The sequence below is a fragment of the Bacillus rossius genome, chromosome 1 (assembly GCF_032445375.1).
Source record: "Bacillus rossius redtenbacheri isolate Brsri chromosome 1, Brsri_v3, whole genome shotgun sequence".
NCBI classification, from domain to species: domain Eukaryota; kingdom Metazoa; phylum Arthropoda; class Insecta; order Phasmatodea; family Bacillidae; genus Bacillus; species Bacillus rossius.
The window spans coordinates 183,551,358-183,575,076 of NC_086330.1; the positions used below are offsets into that span (position 1 = coordinate 183,551,358).

The 23,719-nt window shown below is 41.2% G+C and overlaps 1 protein-coding gene across 1 annotated transcript in view; it reads left to right on the forward strand.

Moving 5' to 3' along the window:
* Positions 1 to 3,239: 3,239 nt before the first annotated feature.
* Positions 3,240 to 23,719, forward strand: part of LOC134540818 (collagen alpha-1(II) chain-like) — a 55,029-nt gene continuing 34,549 nt past the window's right edge. Inside the window, exons 1-3 of the mRNA XM_063383811.1 lie at positions 3,240 to 3,355; positions 3,418 to 5,133; positions 5,235 to 6,522. Of these exons, the coding sequence (XP_063239881.1) occupies positions 3,240 to 3,355; positions 3,418 to 5,133; positions 5,235 to 6,522 (3,120 nt within the window). The remainder of the gene's footprint in view (positions 3,356 to 3,417; positions 5,134 to 5,234; positions 6,523 to 23,719) is intronic.

The window sequence follows — 23,719 nt, forward strand, 5'->3', positions numbered from 1 at the left end:
AGAATTTAATTTTTTTTTGAATTAGTAATGTTTGAAAATTTTATACTTTACAAGAAAGGTTATAAACAAACAGATCGGATGGAACAAGGATGCAGTAAATCACAATTTCATTTAGAATTATTGATTAGCTTTTGAGGTTATGAAGTAAAAGTAATTATAATTTAAAAGTTTGAATAAAAAAATGTTTTTTTTATTTGTTTGAAATAGAAAATTTAAAAGTTAATTAGTCATGATCTAGGTGGGTGATGGGGTGGGAATTGGCCACTCTTTTTCCCTATAACCTCCCTAACATGGCCTTCTATTACAACTAACAGAAATAAAGAAGAAGAAAAATGAAGAATTATTAGTTAGAATGTTTCTTTCATGAAGATACCTGATGAACTTTTACTGTTTGGAAGAATAGAAGCAAGGTTAGTCAGATATTTTTACTCAGAAGAAGAAGAAGATAAAGCAGTTTTATGACTCGACAAGCCAGAGATTGGTGTTTCCCCTCTGCGCTTCTATTGACTACGTTGTTTACTCTCATGGGATAGCTGGTTCGGCACCATGGAGAGAGATTGGTGGGCATTGTGGTTGCCCCCAGAAGAAAAGAAGAGTAGAAGAGGTTATGGGTGGGTCATGTGAACTGACCTTCAACCCAGTTACTTCGTGGGGACTATTTGCTGTATAGAGAAGATCAAGACTCAAGAGGTAGGGAAAATCATTGGAGGTCATGTTTCCCTTCCTTAAGTTTTTCCTATCAAATTATTTGCCTGATTAGATTATGCTAAGGGTGGGATACTTTATGTTAGCAGTTGAATTAATTAATTTTATTTTTTTGTGTGTTTGCATCCTTGCCCATCGATTGCAGTTTAGTAGTTAGTTTTGTATTTGTCAGGCGTGATGGTAATGCCTGTTGATGATGTTTCAGAATTGTAATCTGTTCGTGATGAGGATGGCACAACTCCGAAGCAGATGTGGGGAGAAGTTGTGAGCTGCCCTGGAAGCCAGTCCAGTAGCTGTTGGAGTTGAGTGGTGTTTGCTGATGGCCAGCCCAGGGAGCTACTCTTCTCGACAACACTGACTTCGAGGAGTTGCACCAACCTTCACGAGATAAGAGTTTAATTAATTGAAACATTGTAAGGACACTTAATTTTTTTTGAAGAACGAAAGAAGTATGGTAATAAACGGAAACTGAAAAAAAAAAAAATAATAATTATCAAGAATTTGCACATTGTTTAACGAATACTGAGAAACTAAGAACAGTAATTTAATTTGTAAAGAGAGCTTCACTAACAGAACAATTTTTTTAGAATTGAGAACTCGAGCCTCTGAAGGTTCCTGTGAGAACAAACCAGATAAAAGTTTTACATTTAATTTTATGAATACTTGTTGTTTTAAAATAAATCTTATGCAGAATCTAGATGTATGTTCAGACAGCAAGGAACTAAGAAAATTATTATTTTTGTGAAATGAGGAATTTATAGTTATGATTTAATGGAAAAAGACAATTTGTAATTTTGAGGTAGCTCGATGGGGCTCGAGCTCTGTGAGGGGAGGGTTATGTCGCGGGTTGAAATTTTGCAGGGTTGTTGAAATCAAATTTAGGGACTTTACTGACGGGACTCTGGGCTGGCTGCTCTGTTCACTCGTCAGCGCAAGTGGCGTGACCATGTAATTGGGGCACGGGGCCGGCGCGGCGCGCTGCGGGCTTGCAGAATTTTGTTTGTTTGTTTGGCCGCGCGCTGGCGCAGCCACGGGCCGCAGTTACTGGGGCGCGCTGTCGTAACAAGCCGCGCGGTGTGGCCTGCACATTGGGGTAGAGGGGGGGTAGTCTTCCCAGATGTTCTAGTTAGTTGTTTAGTAAATTTGACTTCAATAACGAGCTTTTGTTATGGTAGGCGCGGCAGGGCGCGCGAATTTAAGCGCAAGTGAGTGGTGACTCGGGGCTCACTCAGGCGGAGGCTATGCGTCTCACCTGTGGTCACGAGTTGTTAGTTCGTTCGTGATGTAGGAATTCAGGCTCACTCAGGCGGAGGCTATGCGTCTCACCTGTGGTCACGAGTTGTTAGTTCGTTCGTGATGTAGGAATTCAAGCTTTCGGGCGGAAGCTATGGTCGACGCCAGAGGCCACGAGTCGTTTAATTTAAGTTAGGTCATAATGTAGTCGTCAAGCTTTCGGGCGGAGGCTATGGCCCTCGTCAGGGGTCACGCGTCATAGTTTTTAAAATGTAATGTTCGTTCGGGATTTCAAGGGCAGGAGAGGCCCCTACGTTATTTTTTTTAAAGTAATCGATCAAGAAAGGCTTTTCGGAAAATGTGAGTATGGACTTATCTTTGTTTTAATTTTAAGTATTAATTATGATTTGAGGTATTCGGAAGGACTAGGGAAGTGTTTAGTGAAGTTCTCTCATTCTCTCTCTTGTAAGGTCGTTCAATCGTTAAGGAAGTAAAGAGATTATTGTTTTAAATTGTAATCCTGCTATTTAAATGTTCTTTAAAATGATGTTGAGTATTTGACTTTAAGAATAAAATAATTTTAATTAAGTATTATGTTATTTTGCAAAATCTCCTTAGTTCAGCTCTCACCAGACATCCTGTACGGGATGACGAACCTATGATCCTAGGTACAGTAAAGTATTTTATGAAGTTAAGACTAGTTGATGCCAAGCGAGTTGTTTCTATGTAAAGAGCTACGATTCTCGCCCCCCCCCCCCCCCTCTGAAGGTGGATCGTGACAGAAATGGCGGTGGCACCGGCTAGGTGCACGTGACAATATTAAACAACTGATTCAAAGTAAAATTTACTATAGTTTAATTTCAAATATAAACATTGAACATTTAAGTAAATAAATTTTCTGTAATTAATAATTTTGTATTGTTACAAATAAAAAAATGTAAAAAATAAAAACAAACAGTACCAGCGGATATCGAAACAGAGTCAGCAGATTGCCAAGCCATTCGCTTTGCCATCGCGCCACGCTCATTAATTGATATTACGTTAAAACTTATGTCTGAAAAATCACTTTAACTTAAGTAACAACATTGTGCAATTTTTATTGCATTTTTGCATATTAAGGAAGTTACCAAGCACCCAAGCGAATGATAAATTAATAAAGTAAAACCTTTCATAAATTGTGACGAAATTGGGAATAATATTTTTTATGAATCTCCTATTTAACACTATGTTAAAGATGGGTTAAAATACCAATGGCGTTGTTAGCTGACAGGCGGCCGCAAGCTTCACTAAGCGGACGGAGAATGGAGGTAGGTTTCCAGACCCGGGCCGCGGAAGGCTTCGCGCCGTCAGCGAGGCCCCCGGAGCGCGGGCTGCAGTTGCGCCGCGCGGGGAGCGAACCCAGGAGCAGTGCCTTCAGGTCAGCGAGGCCCCGGAGCGAGGGCTGCAGTTGCGCCGCGCGGGGAGCGAACCCAGGAGCAGTGCCTTCAGGACAGCGAGGCCCCGGAGCACGGCTGCAGTTGCGCCGCGCGGGGAGCGAACCAAGGAGCAGTGCCTTCAGGACAGCGAGGCCCCGGAGCGCGGGCTGCAGTTGCGCCGCGCGGGGAGCGAACCCAGGAGCAGTGCCTTCAGGACAGCGAGGCCTCGGAGCACGGCTGCAGTTGCGCCGCGCGGGGAGCGAACCAAGGAGCAGTGCCTTCAGGACAGCGAGGCCCCGGAGCGCGGGCTGCAGTTGCGCCGCGCGGGGAGCGAACCCAGGAGCAGTGCCTTCAGGTCAGCGAGGCCCCGGAGCACGGCTGCAGTTGCGCCGCGCGGGGAGCGAACCCAGGAGCAGTGCCTTCAGGTCAGCGAGGCCCCGGAGCGCGGGCTGCAGTTGCGCCGCGCGGGGAGCGAACCCAGGAGCAGTGCCTTCAGGTCAGCGAAGCCCCGGAGCACGGCTGCAGTTGCGCCGCGCGGGGAGCGAACCCAGGAGCAGTGCCTTCAGGTCAGCGAGGCCCCCGGAGCGCGGGCTGCAGTTGCGCCGCGCGGGGAGCGAACCCAGGAGCAGTGCCTTCAGGTCAGCGAGGCCCCCGGAGCGCGGGCTGCAGTTGCGCCGCGCGGGGAGCGAACCCAGGAGCAGTGCCTTCAGGTCAGCGAGGCCCCCGGAGCGCGGGCTGCAGTTGCGCCGCGCGGGGAGCGAACCCAGGAGCAGTGCCTTCAGGTCAGCGAGGCCCCCGGAGCGCGGGCTGCAGTTGCGCCGCGCGGGGAGCGAACCCAGGAGCAGTGCCTTCAGGTCAGCGAGGCCCCCGGAGCGCGGGCTGCAGTTGCGCCGCGCGGGGAGCGAACCCAGGAGCAGTGCCTTCAGGTCAGCGAGGCCCCCGGAGCGCGGGCTGCAGTTGCGCCGCGCGGGGAGCGAACCCAGGAGCAGTGCCTTCAGGTCAGCGAGGCCCCCGGAGCGCGGGCTGCAGTTGCGCCGCGCGGGGAGCGAACCCAGGAGCAGTGCCTTCAGGTCAGCGAGGCCCCCGGAGCGCGGGCTGCAGTTGCGCCGCGCGGGGAGCGAACCCAGGAGCAGTGCCTTCAGGTCAGCGAGGCCCCCGGAGCGCGGGCTGCAGTTGCGCCGCGCGGGGAGCGAACCAAGGAGCAGTGCCTTCAGGACAGCGAGGCCCCGGAGCGCGGGCTGCAGTTGCGCCGCGCGGGGAGCGAACCCAGGAGCAGTGCCTTCAGGTCAGCGAGGCCCCGGAGCACGGCTGCAGTTGCGCCGCGCGGGGAGCGAACCCAGGAGCAGTGCCTTCAGGTCAGCGAGGCCCCGGAGCGCGGGCTGCAGTTGCGCCGCGCGGGGAGCGAACCCAGGAGCAGTGCCTTCAGGTCAGCGAGGCCCCGGAGCACGGCTGCAGTTGCACCGCGCGGGGAGCGAACCCAGGAGCAGTGCCTTCAGGTCAGCGAGGCCCCCGGAGCGCGGGCTGCAGTTGCGCCGCGCGGGGAGCGAACCCAGGAGCAGTGCCTTCAGGTCAGCGAGGCCCCGGAGCGAGGGCTGCAGTTGCGCCGCGCGGGGAGCGAACCCAGGAGCAGTGCCTTCAGGACAGCGAGGCCCCGGAGCACGGCTGCAGTTGCGCCGCGCGGGGAGCGAACCAAGGAGCAGTGCCTTCAGGACAGCGAGGCCCCGGAGCGCGGGCTGCAGTTGCGCCGCGCGGGGAGCGAACCCAGGAGCAGTGCCTTCAGGTCAGCGAGGCCCCGGAGCGAGGGCTGCAGTTGCGCCGCGCGGGGAGCGAACCCAGGAGCAGTGCCTTCAGGTCAGCGAGGCCCCGGAGCGAGGGCTGCAGTTGCGCCGCGCGGGGAGCGAACCCAGGAGCAGTGCCTTCAGGTCAGCGAGGCCCCGGAGCGAGGGCTGCAGTTGCGCCGCGCGGGGAGCGAACCCAGGAGCAGTGCCTTCAGGACAGCGAGGCCCCGAAGCGCGGGCTGCAGTTGCGCCGCGCGGGGAGCGAACCCAGGAGCAGTGCCTTCAGGACAGCGAGGCCCCGGAGCGCGGGCTGCAGTTGCGCCGCGCGGGGAGCGAACCCAGGAGCAGTGCCTTCAGGTCAGCGAGGCCCCGGAGCGAGGGCTGCAGTTGCGCCGCGCGGGGAGCGAACCCAGGAGCAGTGCCTTCAGGACAGCGAGGCCCCGGAGCGCGGGCTGCAGTTGCGCCGCGCGGGGAGCGAACCCAGGAGCAGTGCCTTCAGGACAGCGAGGCCCCGGAGCGCGGGCTGCAGTTGCGCCGCGCGGGGAGCGAACCCAGGAGCAGTGCCTTCAGGACAGCGAGGCCCCGGAGCGCGGGCTGCAGTTGCGCCGCGCGGGGAGCGAACCCAGGAGCAGTGCCTTCAGGACAGCGAGGCCCCGGAGCGCGGGCTGCAGTTGCGCCGCGCGGGGAGCGAACCCAGGAGCAGTGCCTTCAGGACAGCGAGGCCCCGGAGCGCGGGCTGCAATTGCACCGCGCGGGGAGCGAACCCAGGAGCAGTGCCTTCAGGTCAGCGAGGCCCCGGAGCGAGGGCTGCAGTTGCGCCGCGCGGGGAGCGAACCCAGGAGCAGTGCCTTCAGGACAGCGAGGCCCCGGAGCGCGGGCTGCAGTTGCGCCGCGCGGGGAGCGAACCCAGGAGCAGTGCCTTCAGGACAGCGAGGCCCCGGAGCGCGGGCTGCAGTTGCGCCGCGCGGGGAGCGAACCCAGGAGCAGTGCCTTCAGGACAGCGAGGCCCCGGAGCGCGGGCTGCAGTTGCGCCGCGCGGGGAGCTAACCCAGGAGCAGTGCCTTCAGGACAGCGGGGCCCCGGAGCGCGGGCTGCAGTTGCGCCGCGCGGGGAGCGAACCCAGGAGCAGTGCCTTCAGGTCAGCGAGGCCCCGGAGCGAGGGCTGCAGTTGCGCCGCGCGGGGAGCGAACCCAGGAGCAGTGCCTTCAGGTCAGCGAGGCCCCGGAGCGAGGGCTGCAGTTGCGCCGCGCGGGGAGCGAACCCAGGAGCAGTGCCTTCAGGACAGCGAGGCCCCGGAGCGCGGGCTGCAGTTGCGCCGCGCGGGGAGCGAACCCAGGAGCAGTGCCTTCAGGACAGCGAGGCCCCGGAGAGGCCGTGCCTGTGCCGGGCTGGCAAGGAGCCGACCAGCAGCTCTCGGCTGCACGAGACTCTGCCAGAAAAATATATTCTGTACTGTTGCATATGATATTCCTTCGTAACCCAGTTGCCGAAACATATTTTGTGATACAACAAGAATAATAGTTGGAACTGTGTACAGCACATTGCTACGCTTATTTTAACATATATGAAATACGTTTTTCTAGTTGATACTGAGTATTTCTTACCGAAATTGGCCAATAATTATATATTTTAATGGATTTTTCATTCAAGCTTAATGTTTTAAAAGTTCTAAACTGTAATCAAATATTGAATAATTGGACTTTTTTTTTTTTGTTGGCAGTACCAGCATTTTTACCTCATGAGTGACTGAATGTCGCTGAAAGCCATAAATCACCACAAAATATTTTACAGAATTACTTGTTTCCAACGTGATGAATTCATTGTTTGAGACAATGCCATTCGACATAATAAACCCGCCTATCAGCACCTACGATGCACGTATGATCTTGTAACAACCAAATAAATACTTTTCTATGTTTTTATGTGACGCAGAAAATTATATTTATTACGTTATGCGAGTTGCTCACAGAAAAATTTCGAACAAAATATACAAAATATTCACAATAAAATAAAAATTTGTAATGCCACATGTTTCAACCAGAGCTGAGTTCACTAGATATAAAAATGAGCTTAAAGCTTTTTTAAAAACTACACAAGGAAAATAAATTTATAATAGTTTATAATTTCCTGTTGTTTCGTGCAGCTAACTGCTATCTGCGTTTGATGGTGGTAAGAAACGCTTGAATTCAGGCAGCGAATTGAAGCGGCGGGTGCAGAAAGTACGTGTGTGATTCGCATCCAGAAATTTTGATAGGTACTTGAAAAAAGACAGTTTTATTTATCGGATTATTTATTACGCTCAGCATTATTTTAAAGAACTCTACGCTAAATTTCGTGACCGAGTTTCGTATTTTAAGTTAATTTGCAACATGAACAACACAAGAACACATGTTTTACTTGTTAACGAGGTTAGATGATTACACATTACTGACGAGTACTGAAAGAATTGCTCAAATTTCAAAAAATTTTAATAAGTTTATTTTGGTCAGCCTTTTGAATAGTCCAAAAAACAGCCTAGCAGTAAGCGAACGGAAAAAAAACAAAATTAAAATGAAAATAACACAATATCAATTTGATGAGCTCGCGTGGATATAAATAAGCTAGTCATAGCTATGCTAGAAAACAAACACTACTTGATTAAAACAAAATAGCTCATACTACATACAAGTGTAGCAACAAAGCACAATATAAAATTACTCTAAACCTGCTATAAAAAATATAGCTAGTTATAAATTTTTATTTTTTTCTTGTAGCAGATGGAAAAATTTATACGGACAAGGAAAATGTTGACCTTATCGTGAATTTCCCTGTTTCAAAGAACGTAAATTTATAAATGAGGTTCCTGGGAATGTAAGGATATTTAAGCAGGTTTATTCCTGAGTACACTAAGATTTGTGCGCCTTGAACAAACTGAAAAAGAAAGTAGCAATTGGGGAGCGGAACAGGAATGGGCTTTTAACACCCTGAAGCATGCTATTAGTAATCCGCCAGTGTCTTCGGCAGCAGAACAATGTATGTCAACAGTGTCAATAACGTCGTTAATCGATGTTGCAACTATCGGTTTTCCATCACCTGACTGTACGTAACATGACCACAAGAACATGAAAATTTGTGTTTTCATAATACACAATTGTAATAATAACTCTGTACACATTAAATGTCAATGCAACAGGTGTTGTACCCAGTTTATATACTACCATCTTTCAGACACATTTACGTTTATCAACTTCAGTTCCATTTTTACTGTATTATTTCTACCAATTGCTTTGTACTGAAAACTAACGTGTTTATAAATCAAAAAAAGTGTGCAGCTGCCATGGCGTTAGATGGGTAATGCAACAAATAGAGGGATAGTAAAATGGTAATTGTTTTGAATTATTTTCACTTAAGTAGTCATTAGTATACTACCTAAAAACTACTAAAAATATTCAAACAATTAATGTTACACCATAGTGCTTAACTGAACCACCCTCGGCTGGTATCGTTCAAAATGTAATTAAAAAAATATAAAAACTAAGTAAATAATAAATAACTCAAATTGCATTATTGTTATTTATATTACGACTTTTCATTTAACATGAGTAATTGACATTCAAATTGTATGATATTAAACAAATGTTATGGAAATTCAATATTAACACGGAATACCAAAGACCAAAATAACATTTATATTTTAAAAAAAAATGTCTCAAACTCACCCGGCCAGGTTGATAAGCAGCAGGCACTGTTGTCTCCTAAATCTTGGTATGAAAACGACGTATGTAATACAATGGGTTGCTGTGTTAGTCACATTGTTGTAATTTCCACAAACATTGTAACCAATGACGTTCATAACGTATTCAGGCTCCAGGGATTGTACAAACCTGCGAATAAAGTAAAAAAAAAGTGTTAAAACAAAAAAAAAACATTACATTTACATTACATTCATTTGTATTTTTAATATGGATTTGTCTGAAAATCGAATACACTACAATGAACAAAAAGAAGATACGATAGGGTATTGCTCAAACAATTCTTGATGTCCAAACTGTTTCATTACACTGAAATGAAAATTAACCGTAACAACTACAATACAAACACTTTATTAACAAAAATGTACATATTAACTTTTTAAAAAAAAATGTTCGAAATCGAAATTGACAACAATTATAACGGCAATGACTCTGTTGATTTTTACAAAAGGTCTACGTTCCTTCACCTACCAGAGCTGTTATGGTCGTTAGCGACATATTTAATTTTTTTATACAAAATAAATTGGAAGTTCAGTGATTCGAACCATCATAGCTCTGATCTGTGGGTTGTAAAAGATACGTCTATAACCTCACGGCCATCAAGAAAATTACCACATTGAAAATTAAATAAGGAATATAAATAAATAACACAAATATTCAAACATGAAGTTTTTTTTAACTTGATGGGAAAATAAATATCACCTTGAAAATATAATCTGTTGTATTCTTCTGCCACTCTCTGTCAGAAAGAATAATAAATAAATATATATAATATTAATACTAATAGTTCTCTCTGGATAATTATTACTCTGACTATTAATACTCTGTCGAGTATAGACTCTTTGGTTATTTTAAATTTGTATCTGGGCGCCACCCGTATGTAAAACTTAACTTCGTTACTAGGATAGGACTAGTGTAGTGTGGTACATAAGAGAAAAAGTAAATAATTTCACACTTAAAATCTAGAATTGGAATGAGATAGACAAAATGTAATTTAAGGTCGTTAAGTAAAACAAACATATACACTGTAAAATAATAACAGGGTTATATAGAATTAAACAAATAATCTTTAATCACACAAAATATAGATAATTATTGGTTGGACCAGTGGTATACTATTATGTTTTCTTAAATAACAGGAGGTATGTTGCACACATGATAAAACACAACAAAAGTTCATAAGTTCAAATTAATTTTGCCTGTTGCTCTCACTCTAGATCGAATTTAGTGTGTAAAAATACTGTTTATTATCTTCGTAATTTAATTTAATTTAGTGTACCTCGGCTGAATTCAGTGTGTAAATATGGTAGAACGTCATGAGATCTCCGTCTCATTTCACCTCTGGGTTAGAACTAATTAAAGTGTAAATCAGAATTGTAATTGGCTTTAAAAAATGTTTATCTCAGTAGAACTTTACTGTGTTCAGCTCAAAATTCAATGTTTATGTGTCCGTTGGCGAGATTAAATTACTTTAATGCAGAAATACGGTTCATTCAAAACAGCATCAGGAGTCAGTTTTACTCACGGTAAATTCACTCCTAATTACACGTCATAAGGGACGTGCCCTATTTAAATAACATGTAATTATGTTTCAAACGACGATTGAAAACATTCTAGAAATCAGATGATCTAATTAGCTCGTAGATATTTTAGATTTTTAAGGGGATTAAAACCCAGGCTGTCTAGCCAACGCCGTCGTTATTCCAAGCCTTTTTTCTAAACTTCAGTAATGACGCTTATCTTAAGTAACATGGCCTCTCATTGGCCGAGACACAAATATCGTTGACTTAATTATCACATCAAAACCAAATACAGACACTCAACAATACAACTGAATATACTAAAATGTCTTAAATTTAAAACTTGATTTTCCAACAATGAAAGTTCTGTTATGCAAATTAGGTATAAAAAGTTCAATTTGCCGTTTAAGCCAATTGCTCCCTAGAGGGGTCATGCTAATTGAGCTTCAAAGTCACTTGGGCTACGCCATAGAGTATTGTACTCGTAGATATGTCCAAATAATCAACAATAGAGCAAAACATAAAAATGTAAACAAATAATAAAATAAATTATAAAATGTTATTTATAATTAAAACAATACACTTTCTGTGCGTGGAACAGTCATGTAACAGCACAACCTGTTCGAGACAGAGCCACCATTTTTTATATTTTTTTCAATACATTCTACCTGGAGCGCTAGTTAAAGACAATACCTACTAGAGAGCGCTGCCACCATATTAATTTAATTTTTGCCCACTAAAGTCCAGGAATTATATATTGCTAGAGCAGCCGCCATCTTAAAATTTAGCCGCCATCTTGAAATTCATTTATTTTTTAGTTATAAATTCAGAATAATTCCTAAAATTGTAAAATAAATCACTTGTTTTAATAATTATTGTTTGTAACACTTTAGTTCGATCCTTGAGTAATGAGAAAAAGGACGATTAAATTAAAATTACCAAAAAATGAGAGGTTCGAGGAAATAAAAAATACAAGAAAATTTTTCTTTTACATAATTTTTACTCTACTACAAGAACAAAACAAAATCAACTAAATTGCAAGCATTTCTTGATATACACAGTCTTCTTAGAGTATGAAGCAATTCATTTACATGTCTTGACATGTCTTTTCAGGGCAGATCCACATGACAGTTGATTACCACATTTTTTACACAGCACAGAGTTTTCAATTTCGTTAGAAGGACCGTGGTATATTTCATTATGCCTTGCATGTTTTATGCATACAAATGTCATGCCGCAGAATATACAGTTTGATTCGGAAGAATGTTCATAATAAGACCATCACAATTACTTATCAGTCTTTTTAATCTTCCGTAGTATACAAACTGACTACAAAAACTGTTGCACTAATATATACTGTGTACAGAGTTATAAATACAATTGTATATCATGTAAACATGAATTTTCAAGCTTTTTATGTTGTCATGTTACGTACAGTCTGGCAATGGAACAACGTAGTTGCAGTATAATTTAACGACGTCATTGACACTGTTGACATACATTTTTCTGTTATTAAAGACACTGCAGACGTTTAAATTTTGTGAGACTTAAGATTATAGATGGAGGACATGTTATTAGAATTAAAGATAGTGACCGTAAATAGAAAATTGCAAAGTTGGAAGATTGGGGAGCTCGATGACAATATGGTGGAATGAAATATGTCGGCCGGGGTCAAGGTCAAGGTCAACGGTCTTCTAAGATGGCTACCGTGACTTCAGGGTGGTCGGTCATTGATTCCATTCTAATCCACAATCAGCTTTCATCGCCAGGAGTCCCTTATATACTTCTAATAATTGTATTTTTATGTGCGTTACTAGCTGAAGTAATCGGTGTTGTCCGGGCTGAACTACACTTGAAAGCTGATCTTGGGAAAATCCTTGTTCTTAGTTGATGGCTATGTAATGTAAAGAACATCAATGCTGAGTTTAAAGTCTATAGAACATTTACTTATAAAACCAGAATTTTCGATCTTTAGCCCCTCCCAATAGGCCGTGGTAGCTAATAAAGATATGCAAGTGACAGAGAATTAGGATTTTAAAAATGATGTCAGAATATACAAAAATGCATCAACAATGCAAAATTTTCTCCAAATTTTAAATCATTAGGTCCACTATTTTAGACTGTGCTTTGTCTCTCAGTCAGTGACAGTACTATTTTATATGTATAAAGGATAATTTAAAAAACATATTTACCCATTTTTCTTCCTTTAAAGGTTCAATTTTGCAAAATGTTAAAATTGTGTTTCGTAGTTTTCGTATAGTTATTCTTGGTACCTAATATATATTTTTATGCTTGAGTAGATTTGGTGATATAATTAATTATCTTGAAACCATATTTACAAATTTTTTAATATCACAAAAAGGTACAATTTTGGTTGGTAGTATACGTATTTACATAATCGGTAACCCAATTTCGTTACTAGGCTTGGTTAAATTGAGAGACGTTATTAATAATACGAAAATCATATTAAATACGTTTTCACCTCTTAAGGATTGAATTTCGCAAAATGGTAACATTGTAGTTGGTATCATTCGTATGCTAACTCCTGGCACCCAATATCAGATTATATTCGGAAATGATATTATTTATATTCAACAATTTATCACCCCTTTTTACTTCTTTATGGATGGAATTTTAAATAATCTCTCCTTTGAGCACCCCTATGATACTAAAGGAATACACATCCAAATGTCATGTTTCTAAACCCGCCCGTTTATGTTGTGCGTTAACTGTCAGTCAATGTTAAGAATTTTATTAAATATATTCATTCCGTTTTCTTCCTTCTTGGTTTGGAAAGTTCGGATATATATATTATTAGCTGCCCGACCCGCCTTCGCACGGCTATACTAATGGAAAAAAATTAAGCCACATCTCCCATTTACAGTAATGGTAAATAAAAAAAATTCAGTGAAAATGTATTTCAATGCTGTATAATGTACCGGAGAGAAAATGAATAGCACCGATGGTTTCCCGACTAGTGCACGCAACGTAAAACTGATGTACCCGTCCTTCGCTACGGCAGTCTACAGGCAGATCACTATTGCACCGCTCATTATACATGCCCCTCCTTGTGGGTACGCCACTGCCGCGCGATGCTCGTTGCCATGGAGACGCAGAAGGCATGAACAATGCAAAATCCTGTTCTCATGCAGACAAAGTACACACTGTTGCCTGATTTTAACCACCCATGGGATATAATTTTCGGAAAATGTCATCCTGCGTAACATAAGGAACATTACTGTGAAGTTTCAAGCCTGTAAAATATATATACTTGAAAAAAAGGGCAATTTTTGATATTTAAAGTACCCGCAAAATTTCAACGACGATGAGGACTGCACTAACAATAAAATAATCGTTGCCATAGAGACGAATTAAGCATCAACAAAGCAACAGCCGTTGCCATGGTGATTTCCTACCAAAAACTGGATTTTTTTTTTTTTTAATATATTACGCCCCCGAAACTCCCCTTGGGATCGGATTTACGCAGAATTCGTTCTTAGTGAGCGTCCACATCAAAAAATGAGTAACTATGCTAAATTTCAAGTCAATCGGGTGTATAGTTTTAGAGATCTCGTGATGAGTGAGTCAGTGAGTGGTATTACGCTTATATATATATATATATATATATATATATATATATATTAATTATATATATATAAGAATTGTAACGGGAGAGGATAATTATTAATGGTCCGAAAAATGAAAATTAATTAAAAATAATAAAAATAATTCTAGTAAAAGAAAAAAAAAAACAAATTAAACACATAGAGAGGAAAAGAAAAATTAAAACAACCCACAATCCTAACTTGTTATTCTCTAAACATGTGTATTTTGCTTATTTACGTACCTCCTACTTGCTAGATTTACTTGGGTTGGATACATTTTTACAATGTATCTAAACCAACCCTATTATCATCTCTTTTGTGTGTGATTTTCCAAAATTTTCCAAAAAAATATATATATTTAATATAATAAATCTAAATATATATAATAAAATTATACATAAAATAATACATATTATAAATATATTATGTTACTACGTATGTTTATTTTATTTTTGTCGAGTTTAAAGCTGACGCTTAAATTGCTTCGGAAATATAAATTATTATTTTTAAAAAAAATAACCTCATTCTCATCTTAATAGTGATTAAATTAAATAATAAATAAATATCCGAATATAAAGTTTTTGACGTATTTTTGCTTAGTTTACTCCCTCTCTAGTACAATCTAAGATGCAATTTTTTAAAACATAACTGCCTACTTTTACACAATCAGTATTAAAAAAAAACAATGAATAAATATTCAGATATTCGTTTATAATTCATAAATTGTATTATTACTTTTCCTTTATTACCTTAGATAATATGATTAATTGTTAAAAACTTTAATTTACCTTCGTTTCACTGTCTTAGAAGTGTAATAATTTCGTAATTAAATATAGTCTTGTGTTTAAGTTTGCTATATGCCATAACTAGATTAATAATTTTCAATGGAATCAATCCATTTGTTATCGAGCGATGCTGCAGAAAACAGAAAAATAACAAGCATATATATTTGAGTTACAAAAAGCTGTTTATTATGGTTATTTATCATAATTTCGTCTGTTTGTGAACTTTTTCCTTAGAACATTTTTATTATTATGTCATAAAATAAATTACCTCGATGCTTAAAATAAGAAAAAAACTATAGTTTTTAATGACATAATAAAAATATCCTGTGTATTCTCAGCATTTTGCTAGTGATCTATAAATCGCTGGTCTGTTTCGACAGCTATTCGTATTCATGGAAACTGTTTCGCTTATAGCGCCCTCGGGGTGTTTCGGGAGAGGTCCTATTACGATACCATAACTAACATAACATCAACCATCGTTACCCAAAGAGGAACCCGGGAAGGTTCTAAAGTATAATGTTCTGCGGCGAAGTGTAAACGAGGCCCATCACCTGTGGCAGCGTGGCGTAAACACGAGATGTTGGGGTCATAACCAGGTTTTGCGAGCGTGTAGGGGATGCCTGGAGGCCATTTACCCGAGCACGTAAACTTGGCGAGAGCTTCAATGATTCAGCGGTGCTGTGGTGTTACGCGATCTGCGAGCAGTTCTGGCAGAGAGTGTGCTTCGCTAAATAAGCCACAACAGTACTGTATTATTGCGATTGCACCTGCTTGATTTAACAAAATCCAAGAAAATGCACGAAACTTATCATAAGCTGTTGTTTTCTTCAAATAAGACTAACCCACTGTTTTAACAACTGTTTATCAAACCCTAATTTTAAATAAGTAGTACATAATGAATGGCCGAGTCAGGGACAGTGTTATTCTTATGGGACTACGATCTTATGGTGGCTTTTTGTGGTGGCTTGCCATTCGTAAGGGTTCGGCCATGTTGGGACGTTTCCGTCGCCGGATGCCTAAGATCGGGACCTCTTCGACAATCTTCGGGCTTTTTTGCTTTTCTTTCATCCGCAATCCTGCACAGTGGTTCGCAGTTGGTGCTAGTTTCACCTGCTAGGCGCACTTCCATCGTGGATAGTCATATTTTTGTTTTTTTTTTTTTGGTATTGGCTACTTCTACTGTAAAAATCGTATTTTGTTATTATTATGGCTCTGTAAAATATTAAAAAAAGTTAATATTTCGGAGGTGCGCTGATTCAAATTAAGATCTTACGATTACTGACTCAGTGCGTTGTTCATTGTTTTTTTGTTGTTTTGTTTATTGAGAAGATTATTGCTTGTACATTCACATAACAGAACTAAGTTTGGAAGAAGGGTATACAAATGGGTTGCATACTCTCATACTAACAAACCAACATGTTCTACCATTAATGTATTCAAAACAGGAAAAGATAACGTCTCGCATTATATATGCACTGACGTTTTGAGCACTAAAGCAATCAAGTTTGTCTTGAGCCACACGGCAGCCCTCTTCTTCACGGTTAGAAGCGTTATTAAGTCAAGATTGCACATCCTGTCTGCACACATGTCTCTCTGTGGTATGGCTAGAAGTCTTGCAAGAGTTCGTTGACACCACTGTGCGAGAAAGAGCAGTCATATACTCGATGTATAGCAGTGTCACGATAGCCACAGAGTTCACACCGGTCGTCCTGGGTTAGCGCGTTTCGTTTCCTGCAATATTTGGTGGAAGTCAGTTCGTTTACGAAAGCAAATACTGCGGCACGGATATGTGCGCGATATTTTTTTTCCGTATTTGCATCCAACGCAATGAGAGAATCATGGTATGGATTTTCGTTATGGTAGTTGTTGTTCTTCAATAAAAATCATAGAGGAAACCATTTGTCACATTCGTTCCATCTGGGAGTTCTGACATGGTTGTCCTCTGATTCCGTGCGGCTGTCTTGTAGTGCCAGGGAAACCTCCCTATAGCATTAAATGCTTCTGAGTTCAAAGCCGATGAATGTCCACCCTTTAAAACATGCTGTGTGATGGACTTCTGGAATAAAGCTTTTGCTTTCTGCTCGTGTTTAATGAGTCCTAGACCTCCTTTGATGGCAGAAATCGTTAGTGATCTCTGCTGACCTTGAAAAGGGAATCTTTCCAAATAAACCATCCTACATACTGCCTGATGCGAGCCGCTAATGATGCTGGCATTGGAAATACCTGCACCATGTACCATAACTGTGAAAGTGAGTAGGTCTTAATTATGTATATTCTCTGAAAAATTTAAAGGTTTTGGAGGTTTTCGAGCCGTCTGCTACATAACTTTTAAACAACTTTTGCCCAATTCTCTAGAATTGTCTGCTCTATGTTGCTGTTAAGGATTATTCCAAGCGTTCTTATCGCATCCATGGGTTGAAGGGATATGGTGGAGCGATCACATAGGGTTCTGCTTTCCAGTTAAGGACATGTGTTTTTGAGAAGTTGCATTAAGCCTACGTAGCTTGGTGATACCCGGATAGAATATTGTGAACATATATTATTTCCGCCTCATTGCGCACAATCATTGACATGTTCTCTGTGTAGCCAATGCATGTTAATTGGTTCCCATTAATACTCAGGACTGAGAGAGTGACGTTGCACTTCCTTATAATGGGCTCGATGTATATAACGGACACCATTGTCTAACCGATGACCGGATCTGGAATTTATCACCAAATCTGCCGTTGCTAGACATACTCGAAGATGGATCCCCACAAAATGTACTTAATGTTGCCAGGAGCGTTGGTGGGAGGCATAGGTGCTGAGAACCCCTGTCCAAGAATTTCAAATTCACCCTGTCAAAGGCTTTCTCGAGATAAATGTTTATTAGTGCTAGAGCATCCAGGGTTTTTGTGCCAGTATCTGAACATCCCGAAGTATGTTGATGGTGTGTGGAATGGGCATTCCCTGCACTACACGGTGTTGATCATGTCTAATTACATCCGAGAGCACTGTTTTAATTCGATTAGCATACTGATCTTCAATTTGTTTGTATTCAGCACAAATAAGAATGACAGGCCTGTAATCAGTGATCTCATGTGGTTGTTTCACCTTAGGAAGGAGAACAATAATTCCTTCTGTTTGTGTACTTCCCAGAAGTCCTCATTCGATGTCTGTTCAAGCGATTTGCAGAATTCCTTTTTGAATTATCGGCCAACAATGGTGGTAAAATTCATATGGCATACCATGTACAACAGGGGATTTTGTTTTCGGAGCTTGACGAACGATGTGAGTGATTTCTTCCTCTCTTGGTACTGCTACCAGTCCATACTGTGCTACATTACCGAAGCTGCTGTCGTATATATTTGATAAATCGTGTTCCTGCATCAAAGTAAATTGTATGTACGGCATAAAGCTCCTTGTATGTACTCGTGAATGCTTCTAAGATCATGTCTGAATCCTTAATTACCGTAACATCCCATTTTGTTATAGAGATTATGTGCTTTTAGGTCCACGTCTTCCACTCCCGCATGAAGGAGTGGATACTAAGACATTCTTGTTGGAGTGCACTCTGGGTGTTATTGAATAGGAGTCGACTTTACATATAAGCTCGGTGTATGGCCAATAGTTTTTCCTTCAGTCGATGGGATTTCTCCCTCACGTTCGTATCCAACACTGATTGTGCACTCAGATCTCTCAGAGCCCTTTCGTACAAGTAGAGAACAGAGTCTTGTTCCGTCGGCAACGTGCACTGTGGTAATTAAACAGTTTGGTAATGCTTGGTTTGACACAGTTTTCCCACCACTCTACCATGTCCGCATATCGTTGCATATACCGCAACCATTGTTGCCAGCGCCTTCGGAAATCATCATCAAATTCTGTTTCCCCCAGTATTACCATTTGTAGTCTCCAATAATTCCATCCTGGCATTGGTGAGACTTCCGGGACTGCCACTGTGCACACTACCATGGCGTGATCAGGCACCGCCACTGGTACCATATTAAGTATAAGTTCTGGCATTGTTCCAATGGGTTTGTGACACATAAAACCTACCCAAGCGTGAGCTAGAGATATATATCCTTGGAAAGTGTAATGTGGTATTGTTATGTGGAGGATATATATCATGCCTTCTACCTCTATAGCTGTAACAAGTTATTGCAGTGAAATGTTTATTGGATAGTGGCCACCAATGGGGTCAATAGGTTTATTTATGCAATTGGAATGCCCACTTTAATTAATGCCTGTGCCATAATTCCAGATGAATGGAAGAATTTTCATTATAAAAAATTCTTGCCACTCCGATCGGTGTTGGGTACCTGGTGGGGCATTTACATTCATGCACTGTCCGATAATGCTTCGTCCTGACACACCTGAAGAGTTCAGCACTATGGGCGGGCCAACAATTATTCTTTCGGACGCATGCTTCCTGATGTATGTAAGCTCTAAGTGCTTATTTGTGACAATAATAGTGCCTCAACCATGAGTGCCTATGTTGGGGTAGACATTGTAATGATCAAAATATGGAAGCTGAGCTATGGTACATATTTGTAGAATTAACACGTCGATAGCCTGTGCACGTACAACACAGTGTAGAGCCTAGAATTTATATAAAGCTTCGATTGCGCAAATGTTAACCATCACTATCTTTAGAACTTTGGTCATTTACCTTTCCACTATTTGACATTCTTCCACTCCCACTCTGGCCCCTGGCACTGTTAGAGTATTGTTTGATTTTTCTATCACTATTTTAATAATGCGAAGCGAATGTTCACGTTGTAAACGCGGGATGTCCGGTGTAATGTTTTCGTGGTCTTTGGGGCTGCGGCTCGCATCATAAGCCTTCTTATCCTTGCGCTCACTTGAAGGCCTGTCTCTACCAGCTGCTTTTATTCGTATGTTAGCCATGCTTGTTTTAATCTCCTGGGAGTACTTGAACATTTCTTCATCATAATTTAAGTATGTTTTCCTTGTTGCGGGTCACGGGTAGCGGTGTCGTTTTCTGTTTGTCCGGAAGTTTGTATTGTGCTTGCGGAAGTTGTTTAATATGACCATCTCATGTGTCCGTTCCATCCTATCATCCAAAATTGATGTTTGAACCAGCATCTTATAGAGATGCCAGACTTGTTTGGCCTGTCCCGTGTCTCGTGCGCCTCTGTAAAGCGACTGCTCTGTGCACTTCCCTGCAACATCTATGCCCAAGTGAGTGGCACTGCCGCCCGCTCGCGCTGCAAAGTGGGTCAGGCCGCGCGGTGGTGGCCCACCTGAAAGCAGTTATTGCACAATAATGTTTGGCCATCGTAGACCACCGAGCTTTGATGCCCATCGCCCGTCATTTGTGAGGGGATGTATTTATCGAGTTCCAATTTCACTTTGCCGACCCCTGTCTTTACTTTTATGTTCCGGTAATCATCCCACAGTTCGTAGGTTGGCGAGTGAATTTTTCCATACGGTGTGAGAGAATATACAATATTTTCGTTAGCTACTTCTACCGGAATGTTGACTACGCGGATCGATTTCAAGTTGTACAGAGCTAGGTCTATGTCAACATTTATGAACTCACCGTTAGATGTGTGGACCTGGGACGTTCCGCCGATGTCTCTGATATTCGTTCGCAGTGCAGCATAGATAGCTTGACAAAGATGCATATTTCATGCCCATCAACCTGTACAGCAATTAACTCGTCGTCTTGAAGGCCGAGCACCTCGACCAACCATTTTAGCAGTCCACCGCGAGTGGCTTAGTGTGACAGTTCACTCGTAGAATATACATTGAATAGCGTATGCTATGTGTCTGGCCGAACAACACTTAACCGGTCTCGCAATCACAGTATGGGAGACAAAGTGCATGACCTGTCACGTAGCACACGTCCGCTTACCTCGCGAGCTCGGGGTGGACTTGCACTCGGCTACCGAGCGAAGATATGTGGGGAGAGTTTTATATGTATATTCTAGTTTTAAATTCAAACTTTGATACGTCGGACCTATGTATTGGTAAATAAACGCCTTTGACCACACGGCCATCGAGACATTTACTAGACCAAGAATTAATTAAGGCATATTAAAGTTAACACACATATTGCGATATGTATTTTTTTTTATTTGAAGGAATAGTATCATCACCTGTTCGAGAAAGAACCGCCATATTGATTTCTGAGGGCTGCTACCATCTTGTTTTCAGTAATCGATAGCAGGAGCATTAGCATACACTTAGTCTGTCAGAGTGCATTGCAGTCATAATAGTTTAATTTTTACCCACTATAGTGCAGGAATAATTTATAAACAGATGGTTAACTGTCACGGTATCCACCATCTTGAAATTTGGGCGCCATTTGGAAATCTGTAATTATTAAGCAAGAAATTCGGAAAAAATATCTTAAAACAATTTTAAAAATCGCCTGTTGAAATAATTATCAATTTTTGATCAATTCCTGTAGTCGGTTAGATCCCTGGTCTATGCAAAAAAGGTCATTTTAGGGGAAAAATATTATTCAATAATATATGGCGCAAACTCCTAAAAGCAAATTAGGTTCCTAACAGCCTCCAGTAAGCTGTTGATGACATACTGGCCGCCATCTTGGAATTTCCGGTATAATTAAAATAGAAATTTAAAAAAAAATTCTAAAAAACACCAAAAAATCGTTAATGTTATTTTAAAGTACTATTATTTCGATAAATTTCCGTCCTTGGTTTGATTCTCGACCAGTTATTAGAATAATTACCGCTTCAATAAATATTTAATTCTTTTACCTATTACATTTCGTGGAGTGTATTTATCATTCTCTCTACGAAAATCTACTCTACACAAGATACCTGTTTGACAAAATAACTATGTTAGAAATGTGCCTACCACGGATGTCTAAATTTTCGATGCATGGAATACCATCATACCAGAACTTGTACAGCGTTAGGCGTATAGGCAAAGCATATCCTAACCACGACGTATTTTTCAAAGATACGAAATTTTTTAACAGGTCATGTCCAAAATCAGATGTTTAGACCAGTCGTCTCCGAATCACGAGGTCAATCATTGACTTACTATAGTCTCGTCAATGAACATTACAAAAATGGAAGCACATCTAAAAAGAAAGAAAATTCTTAAAAAAGAAGCACATTTTAAAAGGAAGAAATTTTTTAGCACATTCGACAAGCGGAAGCACATTAGACAAAAAGGAAGCACATTTGGAAACACAACCAAAGAAAAGAAAGCACATTTGGAAGCACAATCGAAAATAGGAAACACAATCAACTAAAAGGAAGCAAAATCATAAGCACAGTCAATAAAAAGAAAGCACATTAGGAAGTACAATCAAAGAACGAAGCACAATCAACGAAAAGGAAGGACATTTTGAAGCATATTCGTCAAAGTGACAGCACTTTCGAAGCACATTTAAGAAAAGGAAGCATTTTTGTCAAAACCACTAAGTACATTTTAACAGGCATTTGACAAAAGGGAAACACATGTAACGAAAAGGACACATATATTTACGTAAATTCAACTTGGTAGGAAACAATCTTATAGGAGGGAAACGGCACAGGGATAGATTCTCACCACAGGGATACGATATTGTTACAGAAATACGATCTCATCGCAGGGATACGATCTCGCAACATGGATACGATGTCATCAGTACGATACGATAATACAGGCATCACTTAGTACTATTGACGAAAAGGATGTACATTTTCACGAACATTTAACTCAATAGGATGGGATCGTTAATTTTTGGTAGGCTGCAATGTCACCAACGGTCTTTGACTCCAACTGTATTTGGCTCCAACAGTCTTTGGCTCCAAAATTCATTGGCTCCAGCTGGCTTAAGCCTAACTGCTCCAAGAACATTTGCCTAAGAGGCGACTCGGCTAAGAAACTACAAGACTATAAGATGACAAAGCTACGAGACTACGAGTCTTCATAGTAACAGGCTACGAGTTGACAGGGCGTCACGATTCTTGGCTACGAAGCTAAGAGTCTATGAGACTACAAGGCTGCAAGGCTACGAGGCAACATGAAAACAAGTGCTACAGTACAACGAGGCTACAATACTACAAGACTAAAAGGCTACTGGAATAAAAGACTATTTAGCTATATGTCTACGAGGCTACAAGGCTCCAAAGCTACGAGACTACGAGGCTACAGGACTACCAGACTAAAAGTCGTCAAGGCTACAAGTCTACGAGTGGACAAGGTTGCCACTGGTTAAAATATAGATGAACAAAATCGACAAATTGCAATCAAAATTTGTGTAAACTACACAATTTTATTTTAACAATAAAAAAATTACTTTTTAACTATAAATATAGACTAGTTTTTAGTCTAAAGATCTCAATGTGTGCTAATTTTCATAAATATTTAAATTGTTATGTGTAGCTAGCGGAACTATTTGTTAGATATACTCAGTAGTCCAGTGTGTTAAGGGTTAAATGCTTATAGCTCTTTTAATCATAAATTTTTTTAACCCATAATATTAAGTATGTTTTTATTTTGCTTGCTTGTACTGATTAAATAACTAACGTTAGAAATTTAACACAATTAATTTTAAAGTAATATTTTTTTTTTCGTTTTGTTATTAACATTACATCATGATTGATAGCATATATAATAACATAATAATTTTGATTTTACTCATACGGTGTACTTTCCATGATTGTAATTTATTGCCATAAAAAGGAACCTATAATTGTATGCAAGTAATGTCTGGCGTCCTAAGGGTTTAGGTATATTTAAAATATCGGTATTTAAAAGAAATAAAATAAATAAAATATTAAATTGATTTAAATTATATTTACTATATCAAACAAATAAAAAGCATATTAAATGTATTAAGGAATTCTAATATTAAAATAACTAATCTGTTTCAATTAATGATCGCTTCGTGATAGCGTTCAATCAAAATTAAAGAAAGTATCGTTTCTGTTTATGTTAAAAACTATAAAACTAATTATTTTGCCCGATCTTCTACTTGATT